We start from the raw sequence: 26,661 nt of genomic DNA on the forward strand, positions 1-26,661 counted from the left end.
TGCCGACAGCCTGTAGTCACGTACTACTGTCAGCAGAACAACTGCCCCGTCGTTTGGAACAACACGGCGTGTGTACGCGCCTTTGGATTGATGTCTTATCAGTTGTGTGAACAATAGCAAGCAACTTTTTTTGGTTGTTCAACTTGTTTCACAACAAAAGTGGTTTGATAATTGTGCTGCATAAAAGACCGCTGTTGAGCGTGTGTAATGAGGCTTAACTTACAAAGTTTTCCACAATCCCTCTCTTCTGTATATCTCACTAGTTTCCAGATACCAACACGACCTGCTTTTGTCCTCCTCTAGAATAACCGCCTCACATTCACATATACAGGATGACTCGCATGCTTCACCCCCCCCCCCCCCCCCCCCTCCCCCTCTGGAATGCTCTTCCATTTTTTCCGACAAGCGTGCACTCTGACTTAGGCAATCCCCCCCCCCTTTCAACCTCTGGCCAAGTTGTTTAATCTGCAGTACAGATTGCTTTCTGTCCTGTCTGGATTTGTCTGCCTTTCATAATGGAAAGAAGTGACCATGTCACACCTAAAGAAGTGGGTTACCTGACTACAGTTCATAGAATCCCTGCATTAGAGTAGAATCTGTGCCTACATGAGGGGAGGGGGGTAGATTTGTAGTTCCCAGAAAGTAATTGTACGATCTTATCTCTAACAGGAAATAACATTCTCTAGAGGCCTTAAAGGGATGCTAAACTGACACAAAATTGGCTTACTGTCCCTCCCCGTGATCACACGCTGCGCCGTTCCTCTACTGTTCCCCTCCGTAAGCTCGGTGTGTCACCAGCCTCCGGTGCCTCCTCAATTGTGGCCAGGAGTGCTTTGTGCATGCGCAGTATCAATTTTTACTTACTGCATAAGCACAGAATGTTCCCGGCCACAGGTACGAGTTGTAGGAGGCGGAAGGCACAGGGCTGGACATCCAGCATATGAGTGCTACTGGGGGAACCGAGCAGTGCGGGATTATGTGGCGGGACCAGGAAGACTTCGGGGGGCTGCAAGAAGTCTCAGGTAAGTAACAGGACAATATTTTTATTTGTTTTAATTAACCACTTCACCACTGAGGGGTTTTACCCCTTGAGCACCAGAGCAATTTTCACCTTTCAGCGCTCCTTCCATTCATTCCTCTCTAACGTTATCATTACTTATCACAATTAAATGAACTATATCTTGTTTTTTCCGCCACCAATTAGGCTTTCTTTAGGTGGGACATTATGCCAAGAATTATTTTATTCTAAATATGTTTTAATGGGAAAATAGGAAAAATGTGGGAAAAAATTCATTATTTTCAGTTTTCGGCCATTATAGTTTCTAAATAATGCATGCTACTGTAATTAAAACCCATGAAATGTATTTGCCCATTTGTCCCGGTTATAAAACCATTTAAATTATGTCCCTATCACAATGTTTGGCGCCAATATTTTATTTGAAAATAAAGGTGCATTTTTTTCAGTTTTGCGTCCATCCCTAATTACAAGCCCATAGTTTATAAAGTAACAGTGTTGTACCCTCCTGGCATAAATATTTAAAAAGTTCAGTCCCTAAGGTAACTATTTATGTATTTTTTTTATTGTAAATTTTTAAAAAAAAATTTTTAATTAAACAAAAAAAATGGGGAGTGTGGGAGGTAATGAGTTAATTTTTTGTGTATAAGTAATGTATTTGTATGTGAAAAATGCTTTAGGGTGTAGTTTTACTATTGGGCCACAAGATGGCAACAGTAACTTTTTGTTTAATGCGACCTCCAAGCGTCCTTCCGGACGCTTGGAGGAAGTACTAGGAGACTGTAAACGTTTCTTTTTGTTTTCACAATTATCGCGCTGCTTAGCGGAGAAGCAGCGGATCATTGCGGGGCTTAGATCAACGAACGGGAATGGATTTTCCCGTTCATTGATCTCTGGGCAAGCGGGCGGCGGCGTGTTTACGAGCGGGAGTGCGCGCTGGAGCGAGCGGGAGCACGGGCAGTGGCGGTAGCGCGGAAAGTACGGATTTCTCCGTCCCCTGGGGGTGAAAGGATGGAAAAAGGGACTGAGAAATTCGTACGGGCGGGGGTAAAGTGGTTAAACCTGTGTGACAGGTATACAAAAGATTTTTCAGTTTGAAAATTTCCAAAGGAAACATTTGTAACTCAAACTAATCAACATGATTGCTTTCAGAATTGGCCTTGTTCAGTTTTGGAAGTAATGGGGCTTTACAGATATCGGCGATTATAGTACCATACCTTTTTTAAATATTATTTTGTCTTTTATAGTCTGATCCTATGGTTTATTTGATGGTTCCTTTCTATCCCGGGGAAAGTCTGAGTGCTATCCAAACCACCAGTCCATTAAATGCATACGTAAGTCATCTCTCTCTCTGATTCTTGCTGTATTAAATTTTGTTGTTTAACCACTTTCGCTATTATCACTATCTGCTTCCTGTTTTGGAGCAGTTATCCCTGCTAGGGCGTAGATTTCACTCACTGCCGCCACGCGCACTCACCCTTGCCGCAGCCCACTTGCCCTGCCGTCGGTGTGACGGCAGAACTCTGTGAGCCAGTCAGGAGCAGATTTTATTGGCTCCTGACCCCGTGATCATTATGAGTCAATCACATTGACAGGCTCCTAGAGCTCTGCCGTCATAGCAGCGGCAGAGAGAGTAGGCTGGGGGCGACGGTTGAACGGGCCTGCCTTCGGCGAATGCCGTTTTTTGGTGCCAGCAGTCCTTGGTCCTTAACCCCTTCCCGACCGCCTAACACAGATGGGCATCGGGAAGGTGGCAGCCCCAGGACCACCTAACTTTGAAAGGCATCAAGTCCTGCGGCGGGGTTTTACAGGGGATCGCGCGCATCTCCGCTTCAGTCTGTCTACCAGCGTCAATCGCCGCTATCAGGCTGTTAGACCGCAAAACCACTGGCTATATACATTTTACAGCTCTGTGATCTACAGCAGCGCTGTACTGGGGACAGCTATGTCACTTGGCTGCCCCCTAGAGAGGCTCCGATCGCCATCCCCTCTCATAGGCAGATGCCCATGAGAAAGGATCGCGCTGATTAGCTGGCGGATAGAAGGGAATAGTAAATACAAAAATACATTTATTTAAAAAATAAAAACAAAAGCCCACCAACAGCTCTGTTGGTGGGCAGAAAGGGGGGGGATTAACTTGTGTGCTCAGTAGTATGGCTCTGCAGCGAGCTTTTAAAGCTGCAGAGCACTAATTTGTAAAAAAGAATAAAATAAATAAATAGCCTGGTCACTAGGGGGTGTAAGCCTGTGGTGCAGAACTGGTTAAGGGGCCAGAGACTGCTGGTTCTGTAGTGGTTAATTAGCCCAACTGTTTACTAGAAATACCTTCAGGCTGGTTTCACACCAGGACGTTGCGTTTTAGAGGACGTTATGGTCGCATAACGTGCCCCTAACGCAACGCCTGGTGCTCTCTAATGTGGACGTCAGAGTGAGCCGCGTTGTGCATCTCACTCTGGCGTCCGTGATGCGCACTCTTGGACGCATGCCGCATCACGTGGTCCCACCCGGCCAATCGCCGCACAGAGCGGCCGCTCCAGGAAGTAAACACTGCACGTCACTGAGTGCAGTGAATAATAATTAGCCATGTGCTTGGCTGCTCTCCGCTCCTCCCCAACATTACAGCGCATGTGCAAGCAGTCTTAACGCGGCTCTGCCGCTTACAAAGTACTGCATGCAGTACGTTCTGTTATGGCGCAGCGTTACTGAGTAACGCAACGTGGGCACTGTGAACAGCCCATTGATTTTTCATTGCTGTGCAGTGGGGTGCGTTACAGGCTGCTCTAACGTGCGCCTGTAACGTCCCACTGTGAAACCAGCCTCAAGATATTTAAAATATTGCAGTTCATGTTTTGTTTTTGTTTGTTTTTTCTTACCTGACGTTATCTGCATTTGACAGATCTCTAAAAATGACCTGTTTTGGTATTCAGAAATGTGCTCAGAGGATAGAGGATTTGTTACCAAGACTCCTTAAGACCACGCTCAACGCAATCTGATCGAGCAATTGAACACCTGTGATTATACCATAACAGATTTTGCTGTTTGCTAACCTAGAGCAGATTGAATCAGCCCCTGCTATGTTCCTTACATGGGTGGTTCTTTAGAATAAAATGTATTTTACATATAATAGAACTAGTCATAGTCAACTTACAAGACCCATATATCTAGCACGTTAACCATCACTAACTTGTAGAATAATGTCCATTGTGGGTTTACTGCATCAGCCCATCCTTTCATAACTCTCTACAGTGACAAGCTTGTTCTGTAAATGCATTGTCTTCTGCAGGAGATTGTGAAGGTTATGTATGGGGTAGCACAAGGTATGGAAACCCTGCATGCTGCCAATATAATTATCGGTTCTCTACATGAAAAAAACGTGTTCGCTGCGAATCGAGAGAGAGGCATCATCGGGGACTTTGACTTCACCAAGGATGCTGTAAGTAGCAGCTCGGTTATTTAAGTGTTGACATTTGTGGTAATTGTTTTATTTTACAGGTGATGTACTGCATGATGGTTTGATAAAATGCAGCGATGATCAGATGTCACTTCTCCCTGTAGTGTTAACAGAAACGCCTCTTCGTCTAATCATCTTGTGTAGTCAGCTTGATTGTCAGTTTAATTTATCCATTTCTGAATTCTTGTAATGTGTGTATGTATGCTGTGTTTGTAGAAGAATGTAGTCATCCTTCAAGTTCAGATTCCAGTTGAGGGATCACTTTGCTCAGATCATGCTTATGTATTTCCTCGCTGACAGATTCTGTGCCCATCAAAACTTGCACAAAGTGTTTCAAACACTTTTTTTTTTCTTATTTCTGGGTGTATTTAATTCACAAAAGCTTCCACTGTGCCTATATGGCAGGAATAAATGTTTAAAGTGAACATCCAGACTAAAAATCTACTCAGCAGCACTGAAAAGGCTTGGTGTTTCTTTTAACAGTTTCACAGCATCAGAAGTTTGTTTTTCTTACCCAAGCCTCATTTTAGCTGCACAGAAGAAAACTGCCCGGGCATTTTTCCCTTGATGCTGTGCAAAGCATGATGAGATTTCTGATGTTTTCTTTCTGCTGTTTTGGCACAAATTAGTTTTTTTTTTAATTTGAGATGTGAAGCCTAGCGCGCACAGCTGGGAGCGGTGATCAGGACAGTTGGAACTGTCTCGTGCTCCCTGTCACCTCCTTTCAACCAAAAAGATGGCTGCCCCCATGAAATTACAAACATTTGCCAGTTCTTTTAAAACAGGGTGGGTAAGAGATTCTATTACCTATCTATTTTAATTAACAAAACTAATGTAACTTAATGACAGACTGTTTAGGCTGAAATTCCTCTTTAAAGTGTAGGCGTTTGTAAATGTAAAAAAAAAGGACACAGAGGCATGTTCTCCTCCGAAGGACATGCCTCTTTGTGCCTTCCTCGTTGCTCTGTCAACCCCCGGCCCCTGTTCCCAGCAGCTTGTTAGCAAACTAATGGGGAAGGAGAGGAACTCCTGCATAATTCCCCCTTTTCCCACCTACCAAAGCCTTCTCACTGCCTGCTCCCTGCCTATCCCGCCCCCTCCATTCCAATCAGTACTCTGTGCTCTCAGAGGGGATGACAGAGCTTTATCTACGATGTCGTGACCCCAAAGGTCACACAAGTGGAAGTGAAAGATTGCAGTACATAGGAACGGTAATGGACGCTACCTGATCTAGCTTTTGTTATTCAGACACAACTGCAGCCAAATGGATCAGCAGGGTTGCCAGGCAACTGGTATAGTTTAAAAGGAAATAAATATGGCAATATACGGAGTTGCACAAATTTCCCTGTTGGCGCACTCTGTCGCAGGGAACAAAATACAGGCAGTAGTGCGAATATGCCGCATGTTAATCGCACCGCACGTGTGAAACCACCCCTAAATGATATTAATACAACCTTGAAGTAAGTATCAGGTGAAGAAAATGAATAAGTTGGACAATTGGTGCGCCCGGCTTCCCCTCTGTGCTGCTGCTGCAGCTCCCATTCCTAGTTCCAGGGCACCTGCTCTGACCACTCCGCCCTGTGTTCTTTTCCACAGAGCTGTGTGTAGCAGCCGGGGGCGTCCTAGCAGAGCAGTCCTTTTCAGCGCAGGAAGATTTGGGCGCAGCCGGCGCCACCACAGACTATACTAGGAATTACAGCTATAGCGGCTCTGTGAGTAACGTCGTGCCGTCAGAAGACTGAGCTGAAGTTGCTTTTAAAACACAATAATTCGGCCTCCATCAATAGCTGAAAGCCGAATTATATCATTCCCCACCATCCATGGCGGCCTGGAGGGGGAATAGTAATTAACATCACTGGGAACTTGTGCAGCAGCAGGATCAGCCATATACCGGCTGTATCCTGCTCCCAAGTCTTCCTGCCCCGATTTGAAATGTATGCCGTCCTAGGACTGCTCAGTTACTGTTTCAGAACAGTACATGCCCTGGATGCTCTTGGCTGCGACTTCTCTGCGCAGCCATTTAAGTGTGATCCGCTGGGGCATGCGGTGTAGACAGCGCATGCAGTTACAGACTGATGGAGTTGGTGAAGAATGCCTAGATGGCTTCAATTAGCATTCATGGGAAAAAATAGGACTTTCTAGCAGACTTTTCTCTTCTGACTATAAATAAAGTAACATTTTTTTAAAACACAAGGGATCATATGCTAGTCGCTTTTTTTCTTTAAAGTTTTCTCCAGACATTGCATAGCAAGCACAGTACCATGCAATTTTTGTGCAATTTCCCTATGTGGCGCTGGCGTCGACCCCTGCCCCATATCCCATGAAATTTGCAGTCACACCAAAGATGTATAAAATATATGTGCTGCAACACATGGGAACCCAGTTTTTCCAAACAGAACCGCAGCAAGATTGTGATCCCAATTTGCAGGGGAAAAGAGCTCTTAAAGTAAACCCAAAGTGAGTTTTTTTTTTCTTTTAAGCAATACCAGTTACCTGGCTGCCCTGCTGATCTTCTGCTTCTGATACTTTCAGCCATGGACCCTAAACAAGCATATATACAGATCAGGTGATTTTGACATTGTCAGATCTGACAAGATTAGCTGCATGATTGTTTTTGGTGTGATTCAGCCACTACTGCAGCCAAATAGACCAGCAGGGCTGGCAGGCAACTGGTATTGCTTAAAAAGAAACAATTATGGCAGCCTCCCTTTCACTCTCACCTCGGGTTTACTTTAATGCCATCGCCCCTATTGCCGAGGGTTAAAGATTGCAGCCTCCATGATCCTTTCAGAAATGGTAAATACTGCCTCTTGCACTTTTTCTGAGAGTCCTCGGGACAAAAGGCATATTACAAATGTACTGAAAAGTCCACTTGTCCTTTAACAGCCCGTTACATTTGATGCTGTAGACTTATTTGTGTTGTCATTACATGAAAATGTCGAGCAATTTTTAATCTGTCAGACTATATGCAAGGTTAATGAAGCAGTGACAGACATAAGGTATGTAACTGTCTGCCTTTGGTTCTGGACCATTACAGAACATTATGTTTGCTAACAGTGAAACATTGAAATATAGCTCAGTGTGTACATAGATCTGTGCTTCACAACGCTGTGTGGGAGTTATAATGAAACATTCAGCACTGAGGTTTAGTGAGTTCAGTAATCTTAGCTGCTGCTGCTGCTGCTGCTTCTTCTTCTACTGGGTTTTGTATAGGACGGATTGACGGAACAACCTAATTAAAGTGGCATTACAGAGCATTCTCTTTGTCATCTAAAAGAAAGTTACAAACAATATTTTTGGGTCACAACTTACCCAGCAGCTATTCTACAGGAAAGGAGGAAAAGTTGGAGGCTTCCTGTTGACTGAAACAATAATGTGCGTTTGGTTTTGGGCAACAAAAGTGTGCCTGTTGTCCTTTCAGTTACATGTAGTAGTTAGTCACATAGAGGTGGAAGGCAGTGAATTCAGACTGTCAGGCGCCGGCCTGAGGCTTGCTAGAGTTTGGTACAGAGACCTGATGCCAGGTAACTGCACCACATTTCAAATGCTAACACAAGTAGGGTTGCAGATGCTGCCATTCAGCTGCATGACATTGCAGCCAAAAGGCTTGTCTGGCAGCCGGGAAGCTGAACTGTGCTGCAAGTGTGCACTTCAGCCGTTCAGCGGTCATGTGACAGAGGCCTTAGGGAAGCAGGGGAATAACTCCAGGGATCACTTTTGGCAAGTAAGCAGCTTGTTAAAGATGACCATAAAAAAAGCATGTTATCACTTTAGCAAGGATCCACGGGTAATAGGGTTAACAACTCATCTGCTTGCCTGTAATGCATTACATGTCTGAAACTCTGTGTGTGCCTCTATTCAAATCTCCTGCAATCTGCGTCTTCAGGTCTCTAAATACCCCCGAAGACGAGCAGCTCCATACTCCGTACAAGTTGTCCTTTAACCAAAAATGAATTCCACCTCACTAGCATCAGTCGGTAACGTTTTCACGAATGACAGAGCCACATCACTTCAGTTGCTGGTGACACTATTTGGTATATAATGTATTTTACATGTGGGTAAATCCTCGCTGGCAGTGCATTGAAGTAACAGAATCTCCCTGTATGCCATAGATTTATATAAGGGTGGATATTTTTGTACCACTTCAGTATTGATAACATTGGTTTGGCTACTGTAATGCATCTTTAGCTAAATTGCTTTTCACTCATTTATTTCCATTCATGCATTTGTAGGATCAGCGGAGTTCTTCCACCTCCATCTGTTTCCCACTTTTTACTGCCCCGGAGCTAAAGAGGGGCGAGCCCACTTCTGCTGCAACAGATGTCTATTCCTATGGAATGATATTGCTATGGGTATGTCCTGATCACTTGTATTTAAAATGTATTCAAATGCACTTTTCTTTAAAACAAAAATTTTCAAAAACTGAGTTTAAAGAAGTCCAGTGTACTATTCATCAAAGCCCCACATGAATGTAAATGGCTAATTCAGAGAAATGGCCATTGTCCATTTACGCTAGCCCAAACCTCTTCTCAAAAAATGGGATTCTCATCTGTTCTATAAGGAAACTCAAAAAGCGACTTAGACATGTACTCGAGCTACACAGTACTCGGGACTAGTGATGATGTTTGAATTTGGCGTTGCTAATTTGGAATACCCGAATATTCCCGACTGCTGCTGTTCAGTACTGAACAGGTAGACAGTCAGGAGGAGTTCACTGCCTTGTGAGTCACTTCGTTTTTTCACGTGACTCTGATACTTCCTCCTTCTGATTTGTAACACAATGTGACTAGCAAGGTATTGAACGCCTCCTGAATCTGTCTGCTTGGTTGGTGCTGAACAGAGGCAGTCGGGAGTATTCAGGTGTTCAGATTCTGCTACACCGAATTCCAACACCAACACTACTCAGGACCGTTTTTTGGCTGAGAATCTTGTGTGTGTACAGGCGTCCCTCAAACTAGTTTTAAAGTGTACCCGAGGTGAAAATAAACTGATGAAATAAACCATTGAATTTCTCTTCCTACTCCTAATATTTTTTTATTTTTTTTTTAAGATATCTCATGGTTTTATTTTATATATTTAAACTTTTACAAAGTAGATTGAATGTTTTATTGTCTCTGCTCAATGGCTAATTGTCTATTAAGTGTCCCAGAGTTAAAATATAATGAACTATTGGCCGTTATCTATCTCTCCCCTACCCTCAGAAGTTGTATTCTGCCAAGAAAACTTAAAGGGAACCTTAAGCGAGAAAAAAATATTTAAAATAAACACGACATAGCTGCAAATGAATATTACATACTATACCGTCAGTTCCTCTCAGATGCTCAATATTTTCTTCTTAAAGTGATCCCTTCCAGTTCTGACAATATTTTTGTCAGAACTGAAATATACCAGTTGATGTCAGTTATATATCAGCAGCTGTCAGTTACAACTGTGCAAGGTGATGTCCATGTTTCCCTATGGCTCAAGTGGGTGAAATTACAGTTTAACAGTGTGCTGACCTGGAAGCTGTTATGGGGTAGTAGTCATCTTTAAAATGGAGGACGGAGAATGCCATTGATCATAGTGGACAAATGTGATGCAGGAGAGGAGAAAGAGATTGAGGAGTAGACTACACATGAGGTAAGTATTGCCTGTGTATAGTTATTTAGACTTTTTTTTATTTTCAGTTCAGGTTCTCTTTAATATGCTCATCAGAAATGTTTACTATATTCCTGACAAGCTCCCAACAATGCATGCCTGAATATGAACTCTTTCAGTCAGCAAAATAAAAAAATTAGTCTGGTAATTAATGGGTTTAAGAATTTCCATCCTGAATATAAAAATGAAAGCAACTGCAAGTGCATTCCTCCTAAGTTGGTACACATCCAATTTTGAGTTTCCATTTGTACCACCCCCATTTGTTATGAGGGTGTACCTACTGGCGCCTCTGTTTACCGTTGCCTACACAATTTGTTCATAGTATTCAAAGCCTGATGATCCTCATTCTACGTGGAAGTGGTAAAATCAGTCAGTAATTGGCTAATCAAAATTGGATGTGTATGCACCTTTAGAATACCATCATTTAACTTTGTAATTGGAGTCCTCAGGTGGTACCTTTTTGGTGTGAAAAGATTTCTGGAGCCAAAATCTTGGTTCTAAAGGTAAAATTTGCATTTGATAATCTTGTGACCAGTGCCACGTTATTTCAACCTCAACCACTCCCTGGTTTTAAATACATTTTACCTGGTCTGCATTTTGCTCTACATTTTTGTGCATTCAGATAACTTGGTGCCTTGGATGCATCCATTTACCCTTGTGTGGATCTTTTAATTTTGATGCCACTTGTGGTGTATTCCGATTGCAGATATCCATCAATAAGACTGGTACAGCGGCGCCATGTTCATTTAGTAGTGTAACTGGTGTAGAGTGCCATCTATGATATTCTTGAAAGTGATTGGAAGATGACCTGAGAGCTTGCTGTAAGGTTTACAAGAGTTTGTGCTTTGTGTCGTGCTCCTTGTGCTGCTTCTAACTTCAAAAAATTGTTGCCTATAAAAGTACTGTGATACTTTATTGTAAACTTCCTTTCTTTTTATTTGCAGCTGTGCGTAGGGCACAAAGACATTCCACTCAAACCGAATGGAACTCCAGATCTCGAGAAGGTTAACTTGGTAAGTCCCCCCTCTAATACATTTACAGTTGAGAAAAAATTTCTGATCCACTGAATTTTCTTGATTTTGGTTTAAATGAATATAATGGTGCAATTTTTGTTCGATTATTCCACTAGATCAAATAAATATAAAGATTTTTCTAACCTGTCCGATCAGATTTTTTTTTTTTTTTTTTTAAATGGATAATCGTTTTTTTCATTCAATTGTTTTGGTTGAATAAACGGGAAAACAAAATGTTTTTGTTGCACCGTGTACGGGCACCTTTAAGGCTGAGCTCCCATTTCTGCGACTTGTCTGTTTCTCTGCATGTGAATTTGGATGCAATTTTACAGCCAATTTAAATCGAATAGGCTGCTTCCGAATTCTTGTGCCCAAATTATTCTATGTATTTTGGGAAACCTGTTTGAAAACCTCTTTGCAAGTGTTTATTGCCCGGGATTGGTAATTTTCATTAAAGTGACCTTGTAGGGTGAGCTATATAAATGCTGTCATATTTATTTCCTTGAAAAAAAAACACCCTTTGCTTCTTACACTTTCAGTCACTGACCTAGAGCAAGTATGCAGACTAGTATGCTCTGTCGGAGACGGCTGATTTTTTTTTTTTGTACCAACTCCAAAGCCCTGAGTCTGAGCAATTTTTGGTACCTGGAGTCTGAGTTGATGGTTTCATAAACTGAGTAGTCAGATACTTTTTGTACCGACTCCAGCTTTTGCCATACCAGCTGGTAGACTCTGAGGCATTTAAAAAATAAAAAAATTAGGCATTGCTGCACCACAGTGGAAGGAACTGTGAAGTCATCATTTTTCAGGAGCTGGCATCCCAGACCTGTACCTGAATGTGCTACGGCAGGTCAACTAATCTCTGCCACCAGTGGCGTAGCAATGGGGATAGCAGCCATTGCATTGCTACGGGGCCCCGCGGCAGCCCTAAGTCACAGGGGGCCCGCAGCTGCCTGAGAGTACTTTTTATTTTTTTATTATACTGCCGTGCCGGGCGCCCGCCCCCCCCCCCCCTCGTTTACGAGCGGCGGGAGGTGCGGCATATTCACCAGACTCTGGCGGGGTAATCAGGCGCTAGAGGTCCAGCTGCCTCCGGGCTACTGTCTCCTCTGTATGCCGCGCGCACTGCTTCCTGGTTTATTGCGCGCGGCATACAGAGGAGACACCGTAGCCTGGAGGCAGCTGAACCTCTAGCGGCTGATTACCCCGCCGGAGCCTGCTGAATATGCCGCACCTCCCGCCGCCGCTCGTAAAAGGAGGGGGGACCCCGGACCCCAGGTGAGGCAGGGGGGGGGGATAGGAGTCGGGTCCCTACCCCACTAGCCACCCACCCGCCTAATTAGCCACCCACGCAGCTGCCTTATTACCCACCCAGCTGCCTAACTCACCCAGCTGCCTAACCCCCCCCAGCTGCCTAATTACCCACCCACCCAGCTTCCTAATTACCAGCACCCACCCACCCAGCTGCCTAATTACCCACCCACCCAGCTGCCTAATTACCCACCCACCCAGCTGCCTAATTACCCACCCACCCAGCTGCCTAATTACCCACCCACCCAGCTGCCTAATTACCCACCCACCCAGCTGCCTAATTACCCACCCACCCAGCTGCCTAATTACCCTCCCAGCTGCCTAATTACCCTCCAACCCAGCTGCCTAATTACCCTCCAACCCAGCTGCCTAATTACCCTCCAACCCAGCTGCCTAATTACCCTCCAACCCAGCTGCCTAATTACCCTCCAACCCAGCTGCCTAATTACCCTCCAACCAACCCAGCTGCCTAATTACCCACCTACCAACCCAGCTGCCTAATTACCCACCTACCAACCCAGCTGCCTAATTATCCACCCACCCAGCTGCCTAATTATCCACCCACCCAGCTGCCTAATTATCCACCCACCCAGCTGCCTAATTATCCACCCACCCAGCTGCCTAATTATCCACCCACCCACCTGCCTAATTATCCACCCACCCACCTGCCTAATTATCCACCCACCCACCTGCCTAATTATCCACCCACCTGCCTAATTATCCACCCACCCACCTGCCTAATCACCCACCCACCTGCCTAATCACCCACCTGCCTAATCACCCACCCACCCATCCAGCTGCCTAACCATCCACCCAGCCACCCACTCCGCTGCCTAACCGACCACCCAGCTGCCTAACTGCCCACCCACCCAGCTGCCTAACTGCCCACCCACCCAGCTGCCTAACTGCCCACCCACCCAGCTGCCTAACTGCCCACCCGGCTGCCTAACTGCCCACCCGGCTGCCTGACTGCCCACCCGGCTGCCTGACTGCCCACCCGGCTGCCTAACTGCCCACCCGGCTGCCTAACTTCCCACCCGGCTGCCTAACTTCCCACCCGGCTGCCTAACTTCCCGCCCGGCTGCCTAACTGCCCACCCGGCTGCCTAACTGCCCACCCGGCTGCCTAACTGGAGCCGCCTCATCGCCCACCCGGCTGCCTAACTGGAGCCGCCTCATCGCCCACCCGGCTGCCTAACTGGAGCCGCCTCATCGCCCACCCGGCTGCCTAACTGGAGCCGCCTCATCGCCCACCCGGCTGCCTAACTGGAGCCGCCTCATCGCCCACCCGGCTGCCTAACTGGAGCCGCCTCATCGCCCACCCGGCTGCCTAACTGGAGCCGCCTCATCGCCCACCCGGCTGCCTAACTGGAGCCGCCTCATCGCCCACCCGGCTGCCTAACTGGAGCCGCCTCATCGCCCACCCGGCTGCCTAACTGGAGCCGCCTCATCGCCCACCCGGCTGCCTAACTGGAGCCGCCTCATCGCCCACCCGGCTGCCTAACTGGAGCCACCTCATCGCCCACCCGGCTGCCTAACTGCCCACCCTCCCACCCAGCCACCTAACTGGCCACCCAGCCACCTAACTGGCCACCCAGCCACCTAACTGGCCACCCAGCCACCTAACTGGCCACCCAGCCACCTAACTGGCCACCCAGCCAGCTAACTGGCCACCCAGCCAGCTAACTGGCCACCCAGCCAGCTAACTGGCCACCCAGCCAGCTAACTGGCCACCCAGCCAGCTAACTGGCCACCCAGCCAGCTAACTGGCCACCCAGCCAGCTAACTGGCCACCCAGCCAGCTAACTGGCCACCCAGCCAGCTAACTGGCCACCCAGCCAGCTAACTGGCCACCCAGCCAGCTAACTGGCCACCCAGCCAGCTAACTGGCCACCCAGCCAGCTAACTGGCCACCCAGCCAGCTAACTGGCCACCCAGCCAGCTAACTGGCCACCCAGCCAGCTAACTGCCTACCCTGCCACCCAGCTAGCTACCCAGTGCAGTGCCTGCACCGCAAATAGCGTGCCAGCCTGCCCAACCACCCTCCCTCCAGGTAATTAATGTTATCCCACTATAGACCTGGCTACATATACTGCATTTTGTGGGGAAATCTGTCGACAATCTGATTGGATTTTGTTGGTGAAATTTTGCCACAATCTGATTGCATTTTATGTGAAAATCTGCAGACAATATGGGTGCATTTTGTAGGAAAATCTGCCGACAATCTTGTTGCATTTTTTTGGGAAATCTGATGCCAATCTGTTTGCATTTTTTTGGGAAATCTGCTGCCAATTTGGTTGCATTTTTGGAGGGAAATCTGCCGCCAATCTGGGGGGGGGGGGGGGGGGGCATAATTTTTTTTTTTTTGCTATGGGGCCCAGTCATTTCTAGCTACGCCCCTGTCTGCCACACAAAGTTTGGGCTAAGATCCATCTGACCAGACACCTGGTTTTCAAAACATGGGCAAGGAAGAAACATAACCTTAACTGCCCACGGGGTAAACATGGTAGGTGGGGAAAGAAGTGCGTAGCAATCGAGTCTTTGCCACTGCCATATATTGCAAGCAGGCCAGCCACTTGTTCTCCTACTACTCGTCCTTCCTCTGTCATCTCTGCCTCGGCTGAGTCCTCTTCCGCTGCGCCCTCCTCTTCCACTGTTCCCTGGAGTCTGTTGTACCACACATGTATGACCGTCTCATGCTGTGTTATGAATGTTGTGCCTGGAAGCAAAAAGCCACACAGGACCTGCACTGCTGTCCGCTCTGCAGGCACAGGCCATTGACTGACTGTTCACACACAAGCTCAGTGTTGTAAAAGTCATCTGTGACAACTAGTCCTCTGTAACACTAGTCTAGCAATAAAAACATAATATTCCTTGTGCTGCTAATCATAAATGGTACACATATTCAGTGTTCTCCCCAGAATTTTTTTCCAGCCAGGTGGCATGAAAAAGTAGCCGGGTGGGGGAAGGTCACTGTCACGCTGGGTGCTACTGGGTGGGAGAAAAGGGGTGAACACTGGCTAGGAAGGGGCATTCTCAGTCAGGGTGCTGGTGGTGGATTTGAAGACCTCTCTGACCCCCATCTACCAGCAGCACTGGAATATCCCTCTCCAACAGAATTGCATCTATGAGACTTTCCAGGCAAAGGCAGACTCTCCCTCCTCCATTAGCAGCAGCCAGGGTGAGCCTTCTTCCCCACCCCACATGGCACATTAAGCAATGGGTTCAGTGCTAATTTGTACAGTTGTGCAGCACTGCAGGAGACAGCATAGACTGACATCTCCACCCCCACCCATCTACAGGGACATCACATTCAGATATACACAGTGGCCAGGCAGCAGGGCCAGTCATTATTGCTTTACACGCACTTAAAGAGACTCTGTAACAATTTTTTCAGCCTTAGTTCTTCTATCCTATGAGTTCCTATGCCTGTTCTAATGTGCTGGGGCTTACTGCAGCTCTTCCTAATTACACTGTCTCTGTAATAAATCAATGTATCTTTCCTCTGTCCTGTTTGTCGGGCTAAAGCTTGATTGTGTGGAATGTGCAGGGCTGCTTGTGATTGGTAGAAGCGATACACACCCTCTGCAGGCCCCCTGCATACTCACACACTATGCTTAGCTGAGCCTATTAGAAGCTGGTTAGTTTGTTTGTAAACACTGCCTAAAACTGTTAATTACAAGCCAGGATTGTGGCAGAAACAGCACAGAGGGGCACAGGAGAAAATAAGGAATAGAATGGTATGCTTTTTAGTGTAAGAATATTAGAGTACAGATTCTCTTTAAAGGCGGGGGACAGAAAGACATGCCTGAAAAAACTTCAGCTCCTTGCTCTCCTGTGCATTCGCTGGGGCTTCACACATACTTTATGACGGGGAGACACACATGCCTGTAATCAGAGCGGCACGTCCTCTCCTATCTTCTTCATCTACCCCCTGCTTACAAAGCTTTCCCCGCCCCTCCACACTACAGACAGGAGCTGGTGGAGGAGGGCGGAGATAGCGTCCCTGAATGGCAGCGGGCTGGCTGAACTGAAACAGCCGCTGCTTGCTCTAATGAAGTAGAGGGAAAAAAAGATTGTTTCACAGACCAGAACAAACGGCAGCCGGGCGGGAGGGCAGAGTCAGGTGGGCGCTCCGCCCAGTTAAAAGGCTCTGGGGAGAACACTGCATATTTCATCAGTCAGACAAATGACAGCGCTCAATGCTGTAACTGCAATGAAAACCAACCGAGGCAACGCAGAGCCCCACTGGGGCCAAATACATGCCTTGAATGCAAAACAGATGCAAATTATGTACTAATTCTAATCTAAAAATCGCCGTGGGGGAGTATATCAGGTAATAATCTGTGCACACACTATTTACTGAAGCTAACGCCCCCCTTTGCCTGTAGTGCGTGCTAGGTGTGTAGTAATGTCCAGTTACTGGAGCTCTGCACATCTATGCAGATTGATCATTCAGGTATAACTTCTGTTTGTAAGCGCTACCATGTCTCCCGCTATACAAATTTAACATAAGTATTCTAGTGGCTAGCTGCATTCATTTTTGCAAAAATCATCAATTAATTGTATAGAAAAAACCGTGGAAACCACCCTGTAAAACCAAGAACCCCCATAAAAACAAGATGTGGGCATCATTCTAGGCGTACTCCTGGAAAACACGCACGCCACTACGCCACTCATACACGCACAGATTGGTCGGCCGACCTTTATACCTGATGCATATGATAATGGGGACTATCGCAGCATCACACTGACGAAGCCCACGTGATGGTGGGCGTAACGTATGTGGGCGAGGCTTGAGGATGATGGGCTGGAGGAACTGCCTTAGAGACATGACGCACGCTGATAGAATCGTGATGAGCGTGGTGAACTGGGAGGCGCTGTAGCGAGCCAGATCACGGAGCAGGTACCTGACAGCCGCGGGACGCCGTGGAAGACCTCAAAGAGGAACTCTGACGCATATAAGGACTGAGTCGGAATCCGCGTGTGAGTGGTAAAGTATGAACAACAGAGACTCTATGTGAATTAGCAACACAATGCTGGGATGTTGCGGTTTACTGGCATTTCCTTGCTGGCTATTTGACGCTGCTATGCTACCCTTGGATCAGCAAAGACCTCGCACCTTACAGCAACGTACTTGTATTTCTTTCTTGCATATATATGTGTATCAGTACTAAAGTGAGACTGACAGTTATGATACTTGTGTCAAGTCTCTCCCCATACTTGTATGTATGTTATTTGGAGACCTGTTGATCACTGGTTTACAAGACCACAATCCAGCTGATTGACCAGTGACTCCTTACATCACTTATTTTGTACATATAAGTTAGGTCCTTTGTTGGGACATAGTTTGTGAACAAATATTACCTGTACTCCCATTCGGTTTGTTTATGCTAGCAGTTCCCCCAAAACAGGTACCCCCAGTATAGCTAGCCAGGTCTATAGGTGTCCCCAGTATATGTAGCCAGGTGTATAGCTGCCCCAGTATATGTAGCCAGGTGTATAGGTGTCCCCAGTATATGTGGCCAGGTGTATAGCTGCCCCAGTATATGTAGCCAGGTCTATAGGTGTCCCCAGTATAGCCAGGTCTGTAGGTGTCCCCAGTATAGCCAGATCTGTAGGTGCCCCCAGTATAGCCAGGCCTGTATTTGCCCCCAGTATAGCCAGGTCTGTAGGTGCTCCCAGTATAGCCAGGTCTGTAGGTGCCCCCAGTTTAGCCAGGTCTGTAGGTGCCCCCAGTATATGTGGCCAGGTGTATAGCTGCCCCAGTATATGTAGCCAGGTCTATAGGTGTCCCCAGTATAGCCAGGTCTGTAGGTGTCCCCAGTATAGCCAGATCTGTAGGTGCCCCCAGTATAGCCAGGCCTGTATTTGCCCCCAGTATAGCCAGGTCTGTAGGTGCTCCCAGTATAGCCAGGTCTGTAGGTGCCCCCAGTATAGCCAGGTCTGTAGGTGCCCCCAGTATAGCCAGGTCTGTAGGTGCCCCCAGTATAGCCAGGTCTGTAGGTGCCCCCAGTATAGCCAGGTCTGTAGGTGTCCCCCAGCGTAGCCAGGTCTGTAGGTGTCCCCCAGCATAGCCAGGTCTGTAGGTGTCCCCCAGCGTAGCCAGGTCTGTAGGTGTCCCCCAGCGTAGCCAGGTCTGTAGGTGTCCCCCAGCGTAGCCAGGTCTGTAGGTGTCCCCCAGCGTAGCCAGATCTGTAGGTGTCCCCAGCGTAGCCAGGTCTGTAGGTGTCCCCAGCGTAGCCAGGTCTGTAGGTGTCCCCAGCGTAGCCAGGTCTGTAGGTGTCCCCAGCGTAGCCAGGTCTGTAGGTGTCCCCAGCGTAGCCAGGTCTGTAGGTGTCCCCAGCGTAGCCAGGTCTGTAGGTGTCCCCAGCGTAGCCAGGTCTGTAGGTGTCCCCAGCGTAGCCAGGTCTGTAGGTGTCGACAGTATATGTAGCCAGGTCTGTAGGTGTCGACAGTATATGTAGCCAGGTCTGTAGGTGTCGACAGTATATGTAGCCAGGTCTGTAGGTGTCGACAGTATATGTAGCCAGGTCTGTAGGTGTCGACAGTATATGTAGCCAGGTCTGTAGGTGTCGACAGTATATGTAGCCAGGTCTGTAGGTGTCGACAGTATATGTAGCCAGGTCTGTAGGTGTCGACAGTATATGTAGCCAGGTCTGTAGGTGTCGACAGTATATGTAGCCAGGTCTGTAGGTGTCGACAGTATATGTAGCCAGGTCTGTAGGTGTCGACAGTATATGTAGCCAGGTCTGTAGGTGTCGACAGTATATGTAGCCAGGTCTGTAGGTGTCGACAGTATATGTAGCCAGGTCTGTAGGTGTCGACAGTATATGTAGCCAGGTCTGTAGGTGTCGACAGTATATGTAGCCAGGTCTGTAGGTGTCGACAGTATATGTAGCCAGGTCTGTAGGTGTCGACAGTATATGTAGCCAGGTCTGTAGGTGTCGACAGTATATGTAGCCAGGTCTGTAGGTGTCGACAGTATATGTAGCCAGGTCTGTAGGTGTCGACAGTATATGTAGCCAGGTCTGTAGGTGTCGACAGTATATGTAGCCAGGTCTGTAGGTGTCGACAGTATATGTAGCCAGGTCTGTAGGTGTCGACAGTATATGTAGCCAGGTCTGTAGGTGTCGACAGTATATGTAGCCAGGTCTGTAGGTGTCGACAGTATATGTAGCCAGGTCTGTAGGTGTCGACAGTATATGTAGCCAGGTCTGTAGGTGTCGACAGTATATGTAGCCAGGTCTGTAGGTGTCGACAGTATATGTAGCCAGGTCTGTAGGTGTCGACAGTATATGTAGCCAGGTCTGTAGGTGTCGACAGTATATGTAGCCAGGTCTGTAGGTGTCGACAGTATATGTAGCCAGGTCTGTAGGTGTCGACAGTATATGTAGCCAGGTCTGTAGGTGTCGACAGTATATGTAGCCAGGTCTGTAGGTGTCGACAGTATATGTAGCCAGGTCTGTAGGTGTCGACAGTATATGTAGCCAGGTCTGTAGGTGTCGACAGTATATGTAGCCAGGTCTGTAGGTGTCGACAGTATATGTAGCCAGGTCTGTAGGTGTCGACAGTATATGTAGCCAGGTCTGTAGGTGTCGACAGTATATGTAGCCAGGTCTGTAGGTGTCGACAGTATATGTAGCCAGGTCTGTAGGTGTCGACAGTATATGTAGCCAGGTCTGTAGGTGTCGACAGTATATGTAGCCAGGTCTGTAGGTGTCGACAGTATATGTAGCCAGGTCTGTAGGTGTCGACAGTATATGTAGCCAGGTCTGTAGGTGTCGACAGTATATGTAGCCAGGTCTGTAGGTGTCGACAGTATATGTAGCCAGGTCTGTAGGTGTCGACAGTATATGTAGCCAGGTCTGTAGGTGTCGACAGTATATGTAGCCAGGTCTGTAGGTGTCGACAGTATATGTAGCCAGGTCTGTAGGTGTCGACAGTATATGTAGCCAGGTCTGTAGGTGTCCCCAGTATATGTAGCCAGGTGTCCCCAGGAGGGGTGTCAGCGCAGTGGAGGGGGAGTGGTGGGTACAGTGGTGGGGAAACATTTGCGGCAGCTGGTAGCGGGCATCAGTGGGCGGGGACTTGCCTCCTCCTTGTTCCGGCGCCAGAGGGAGCTATGCATTGCCGCAAGTCTGGTCTGGTCTAGACCAGAGCAGCGGCATGCAGAACTTCCCCGGCGCTTGGAACGAGGAGGAGGTAGGTCCCTGCCCGCTGCCAGCCTCCGCAAAGGTTTAGTTTTGCAGGGGAGAGCAAGGGAGGGGGAGCTCTTAGGTGAGGGAGGGGGGTGACGTCCCCCCTTCCCCACCGCTGTGCCCACTGCACTGACACCCCTCCACATGCTAGGGTGGACGACGTCCACTCTCCAAAAAAAATAGGTGGATGTCTTCCGCCCACGTTCTCGCAGGTCTCGACCCCTGAATATGGGACGCTCAACAACAGTATGTGCAGAATACTCACAAGAATAGGTTGCAAGACCAGCAACTACAATGTAATGGCTGGTGAGGAAAGCCCGTCCTCACTCGGGTTCTTTAGTCTTCTACAATGTAGGTCGCTCTCCAGGAAAAGAGAAATGGATGTAAGGGTTCCAAGTAACCAACATACATGGCCAACACCCCGAGATGAGGTGGTTGGTGTGGGATATTACCATTACCAGGGCTGTGGAGTCGGTCCGAAAATCCACCGACTCCTCAGTTTAGGATTTCACCGACTCCTCAGTTTAGGATTTCACCGACTCCGACTCCTCTAATTTGCATATTACAATTTTGTTGATTAAAAGTATGTAACGTGAAACTTGTCTCTTAACTGCCAACACTTAGGAATTTTACAAGAGAACTGAATTGAGAAGGATATGTAGACTACTATATTTATTCCCTTTAGACTAAAACTAGTCCTTGGTAAGAGTACTTGCAAAAGGTACAAACCGGAACAAAGAACATCTATCAGGCCCTAGGCAATGTAAGTGTGGGTGCATGTAAGAATGATGTGCAGGTACTCTGCAGAGGAATGAGGAGATTCTTCCTCTATTACACATCTGAACATGGATCAGGCACTAGGCAATGTGACTGTGGGTACATGTAAGAGTGATGTGCAGGGGAATGAGGAGATTCTTCCTCTATTACACATTCTTCATGCACAATCTGAACCAGGTTTATGGGTGATAAACACCTCTGTGTTCAATGTGCACAACATTCTCAGTGGATTCCCTGCAGCTCTTTGAGGAGTGCATATGTAGAGTATAGTACTACTGCGTGACAAAGTAAACCTGAGACCGATGAAATTAAAGTTTTATACATACCTCGGGCTTCCTCCAGCCCTCTTCAGGATAATCAGTCCCTCGTTGTCCTCCTCCACCACCTGGATCTTCTGCTATGAGTCCAGGTACTTGAGCCAGTCGGGCGTAGTGCGCATGCACACACTCCGCCGCCAGGAGCATACTACACCTGTGCAGTTGCAGAATGTTCCTGGCTGTAGGAGCGGCACACGGCCGGACTGCGCTGACTGGCTGTATTACCAGGACTCATAGCAGAAGATCGAGGTGGTGTTGGACAGCGAGGGACTGATTGGCCTGAAGGGGGCTGAAAGAAGCCCCAGGTATGTATAAAACTTTACTTTTCATCCGTCTCAGGTACCCTTTAGGCCTCTTGCACACTGTACGCAATTCCGATTCAGATTCCGCTTTTTAATCAGTTTTTACATCCGATTCAGATTCTGATTTGCAGTTTGCTCCCTGCACACTGCAAATCGGAATCTGAATCGGATGTAAAAACTGATTTAAAAAGCGAAATCTGAATCGGAATTGCGTACAGTGTGCAAGAGGCCTTAATTTGTAGTCACCAAACGAAATTTTAACATATCAAATTATTTGATTTCATGAGTGCGTACATTTGCATAAATCAGCATCAATGCAGAATTATTTCCATCTCATTGACCATCTCTATTAGTGACACGGCTACACATCAGGCTTTATTCTTACAGCGTAGATGTTATTTAGTATATATAAGAAGAGATTCCTGTGTACACATATACAGTCACAATCAGATATGTATATCTGACTTTAAAAATATGGGGACTGCTTTATTGAAGCAGCACAAGTAACTAATTTTGATTGGTTTATTTCATTTTTGTGGACTGAGCACAGCTATTTCTGTATATATATACTGTATATATACATTATTTTTAATGACTATTATCTGAGAAATAGAAAATGTTATCATATTTTCTATTTTAATTACAGTTACAAATTCAGTCGGAGTCGGTGCATTTTTTCCCGACTCCGACTCCAGGCACCCAAAATTACTCCGACTCCACAGCCCTGGATATTACTGGGAGGGAGGAAGCGCCCCAAGATGTGATGTGTGGAATGGACACTAAGCTTACATTATCCAATCCACACTTTACATCTTGGTGCCTCCTCCCTCCCAGTAATCACCAACATTCGGCTTTGGAATTTGCTTTTTCAGTTTCACTTTTTGCTATGAGTCATACCCTTGCCTAGTTATGAGCTAACATGCTTGTTTGCCAACTTATTTCCTCTATGGTTCAGTCCTTCACTGCGTGAGAACATTTTAGATACATTTCACACCTATTTTTATAACACAAAGTAGGCAAGATATAAGAACAGATTATAAATAATTTCAAAAGTAATTTTTAGACTTTAACCTAAAAGAATCAAGAGAAAAATTAATGAAATATTAAAGAGAACCTATAACAAAAAAAAAGTTCCCCTTAGGGGTACTCACCTCGGGAGGGGGAAGCCTCAGGGTCCCAGTGAGACTTTCCCCTCACCTGTAGCTGCAGGCAGTCCAGCGCTGGCTCCCCCGAAGTGTCCCGGAATCCTCCCTCGCCAAGCCTTATAAGCGCTGATTTATTTACCTTGCCTGGCTCCAGCGGGGGCGCTGTTGCGGCTCTCCGCACGGAGATAGGCGAAAATAGCCGATCTCAGTCGGGTCTGCTCTACTGCGGAGGCGCAGGGGACTTGCGCCTGTGCAGTAGAGCGGCCCGACAGCGATCTGCTATTTCAGCCTATCTCCGAGGCGGAGAGCCGATACTGCGCCTGCGCTGGAGCCGGGAAGGTAAATATTTACATCCCCGCTGTTCGGGGAGCTTTATCTCCGCCGCTGTGGGACCGAGGAGGTCGGGGGAAGCCTCAGTGGGATCCGGAGGCTTCCCCCACCCGAGGGGAGTACCCCCCAGGAGAGGTTTTTTCGTTACAGGCTTTCTTTAACCCATTCAGGTTCCGTCGTTTTCACGTGAGAAATGGTCACCTCCCATTCATTAGCCTATAACTTTATCACTACTTATCACAATGCACTGATCTAGATCTTGTTTTTTCCGCCACCAATTAGGCTTTCTTTGGGGGGTACATTTTGCTAAGAGCCACTTTACTGTACATGCATTTTAACAGGAAGAATAAGAAAAAAACGGAAAAAAATCATTATTTCTCCGTTTTCAGCCATTATAGTTTTAAAATAATACATGCCTCCATAATTAAAACTCACGTATTGTATTTGCCCATATGTCCCGGTTAGAACACTATTAAAATTATGTCCCTATCACAATGTATGGCGACAATATTTTATTTGGAAATAAAGGTGCATTTTTTCCGTTTTGCATCTATCACTATTTACAAGTTTAAAATAAAAAAAAATATAGAAATATTTCATCTTTACATTGATATTTAAAAAGTTTAGACCCTTAGGTTAATATTTACATGTTTTTTTTTTATTATTGTAATGTTTTTTTTATTTTTTTTTATTGCAAACATTTTATTTGGGTAGTTTTGGGAGGGAGGTAAACAATAGATTGATAATGTAAATGTGTGTTCATTTAAAAAAAATTGTTTTTACAGGTGTAGTATTACTTTTTGGCCACAAGATGGCGGCCATGAGTTTGTTTACATGACGTCACTCTAAGCGTAACACACGCTTAGAGTGACTCATCGCAGAGGGAACGGCCAGAAAAGGCGCAGCTTCCGAGAGAAGCTGTCGCTTTTTCAGCGGGGGAGAGGAATCAATGATCGGGCACCGTAGACCGATACATTGATTCCCTGGCTACCGAATCCGCGGCCAGGAGTGCGCGTGCACGCGCGCGATCGGCCGCGGGGGCGCGCGGCAGCGCGCATGGTTCCTGGACGTAGAAACTACGTCCAGGAACCAAAATAGGTTAAGAATACAATGTTATATATCTGACTTTTTTATCAATTTAAAAAGTCAATCCTTAGGGTTTACAAATGTTTACTTGCAGCTGATTTTAATAAAAGAAAATATATAGTTTTTGTAATTTGCTTCATCCTGTTACTTTTCTGTTTCTCCTTTTCCTTCAGGTTGGCAATTCAAAAGATCTGCTGTCAAGTCTGCTTTGCTGTGACAATCGCATGCAAACTGAGCAGATCAAAGACCACAAACATTTTATGATCGTCATAGCGGACAATACTCCGCTACCTGAGCACGATGACCTGGACGATGAAAGCATCCCAGCAGAATGTGCTTAAACATTGTTAGAGCAAGGCATTCTTTAAGGCCTGATATTCTGGCACAGTTACTAAGATTTCTAGGTAGACTATTTAGGTATTCTTTTCTGTATATTTTATCATGTTCTTTGACGTTAAAGTATTTTTCAGTTGTGTATTAGTAATGACAAAAGGTTTGAGAAATGTTTGGATTGTTCTGTGTTCATTTTTGTTTCCATCAAACATAAAAACATGTCTGTATTACAGAGCAGACTGAAACAATGTAGTAATTGTCTTCTTGTATATGTTTAGTAGGTTTCCCCTACCGCTGCAGCTTCCATGCTAGCTTAGGCAACGGAGATTTTCCTTATGGGAAAGAATAGTGGAAACATACTGTGGTGAATGTAGTTGTTACAAGTTATCACATTAATTTGAAATACATATAGTTCCCCGACTTACAAAGGTCCGATTTACGATCGACCTTGAAAAAGGAAAACTCGTTTAAAAACTTTTTTTGTCAAAAAGACCTTGAATTGTTTAAAATTGAGTTTCTCAAAAACTACAAAGAAAAATGGTTTAATTACTTTTTGCCGCACTACATTAGACTATATAGTGAGTCCAAATTTCTGCTCATACATTTTAAATTTATTTCATTACTTCAAATCAATTCAATTACAAAATTGTAATTCCATATATTGGTTACTGGAAAATTGTATATAAATTTGCGTAAGCGAATATAGCACATTATGATCATCACTAGGACAGGAAAGGGGGGGGGGGGGTGCAGAGATGGTACAGAAGGGATACTGGAGGCACGGGACAGAGATGGCGCAGTGTTCTGACTTAAGAGTGGATTTAGGTTAAGAACAAACCTACAATCCCTATCTCTATCCCTATTCATTAATCGGGGACTACCAAGCTACAATCCTCACTTATACTGTTTCTGAAACCAATGCATTTCCCTCTATATAGTAGAAATATGTAACAGGAAAGGACCGCCATTGTGAAAAATCGTAAAATTTAAAATACATGTAATCACATTCAAATAAGAAGTTTGTTTCTTCCGGAATCAAATGAGCCATAAGTTACTTTTCTCCTATGTTGCAGTCACTTACAGTTGGTAGTAGAAATCTGACAGAAACAAAAGGTTTTGGACTAGCCCACATCCTCGTGGGGTATTCTTAGGGTTTTCTTTATTTGCAAAAGCATTTAGTGAATTGCAGTTGCTCCGTCCATCTGCCAAAAAGTGTGCAGTGCACAGTGAGACTGGCCAGCATCTTTGTATAAATTCTTTTCAGGGAATAGAATAAAAGCCTTGCTGAAAATCCCCCATGAAGAGACTGACTAGTCCAAAACCTGTTGGTTCTCTCATTTCTACTACATACTGTAAGTGACAGAAACTTAGGAGAAAAGTAATTGTGACTCAATTTGCTCTGGAATAAACTTAGAGTACTTCATATTTGTATATGTTTACATGTTTTACATTTTTTGCTAAAGTGGTCCTTTAATGAAGCTATAAAGTCTTGAATTAGTTTTCTAGGTGCTGTAGTTACTTGATTATACCTACATGAGGTCCTGACTCCTGATGTATGCCAGGAGCAAAGTCCATTTTTAACAGTACTCCCTGAAAGGACTGGTCACCTTTCAGACCCGATTGCCCATCAAGGGATGACCTATAAGTAATACTTTGTGAGTTCCGGCCGGCACCAGCGGTGAGCCTAGCTCAACTACAATGAATACACAGAGGCAGGTTTGCAGTTGAAAACTAGACTGATTTG

The 26,661-nt window shown here is 46.0% G+C and overlaps 1 protein-coding gene across 2 annotated transcripts in view; it reads left to right on the forward strand.

The window, feature by feature from the left end:
- STK31 (serine/threonine kinase 31) overlaps positions 1 to 25,165 on the forward strand; it is a 121,839-nt gene extending 96,674 nt beyond the window's left edge. For both annotated transcript variants that reach the window (XM_068236019.1, XM_068236020.1), the window contains exons 20-24: positions 2,263 to 2,349; positions 4,299 to 4,448; positions 8,699 to 8,818; positions 11,048 to 11,116; positions 24,758 to 25,165. In XM_068236019.1, coding sequence (XP_068092120.1) covers positions 2,263 to 2,349; positions 4,299 to 4,448; positions 8,699 to 8,818; positions 11,048 to 11,116; positions 24,758 to 24,925 — 594 coding nt within the window. In that variant the 3' untranslated portion in view covers positions 24,926 to 25,165. The remainder of the gene's footprint in view (positions 1 to 2,262; positions 2,350 to 4,298; positions 4,449 to 8,698; positions 8,819 to 11,047; positions 11,117 to 24,757) is intronic.
- The last annotated feature ends 1,496 nt before the right edge of the window (positions 25,166 to 26,661 follow it).

Source organism: Hyperolius riggenbachi, chromosome 5 (assembly GCF_040937935.1).
Source record: "Hyperolius riggenbachi isolate aHypRig1 chromosome 5, aHypRig1.pri, whole genome shotgun sequence".
Taxonomy (NCBI): domain Eukaryota; kingdom Metazoa; phylum Chordata; class Amphibia; order Anura; family Hyperoliidae; genus Hyperolius; species Hyperolius riggenbachi.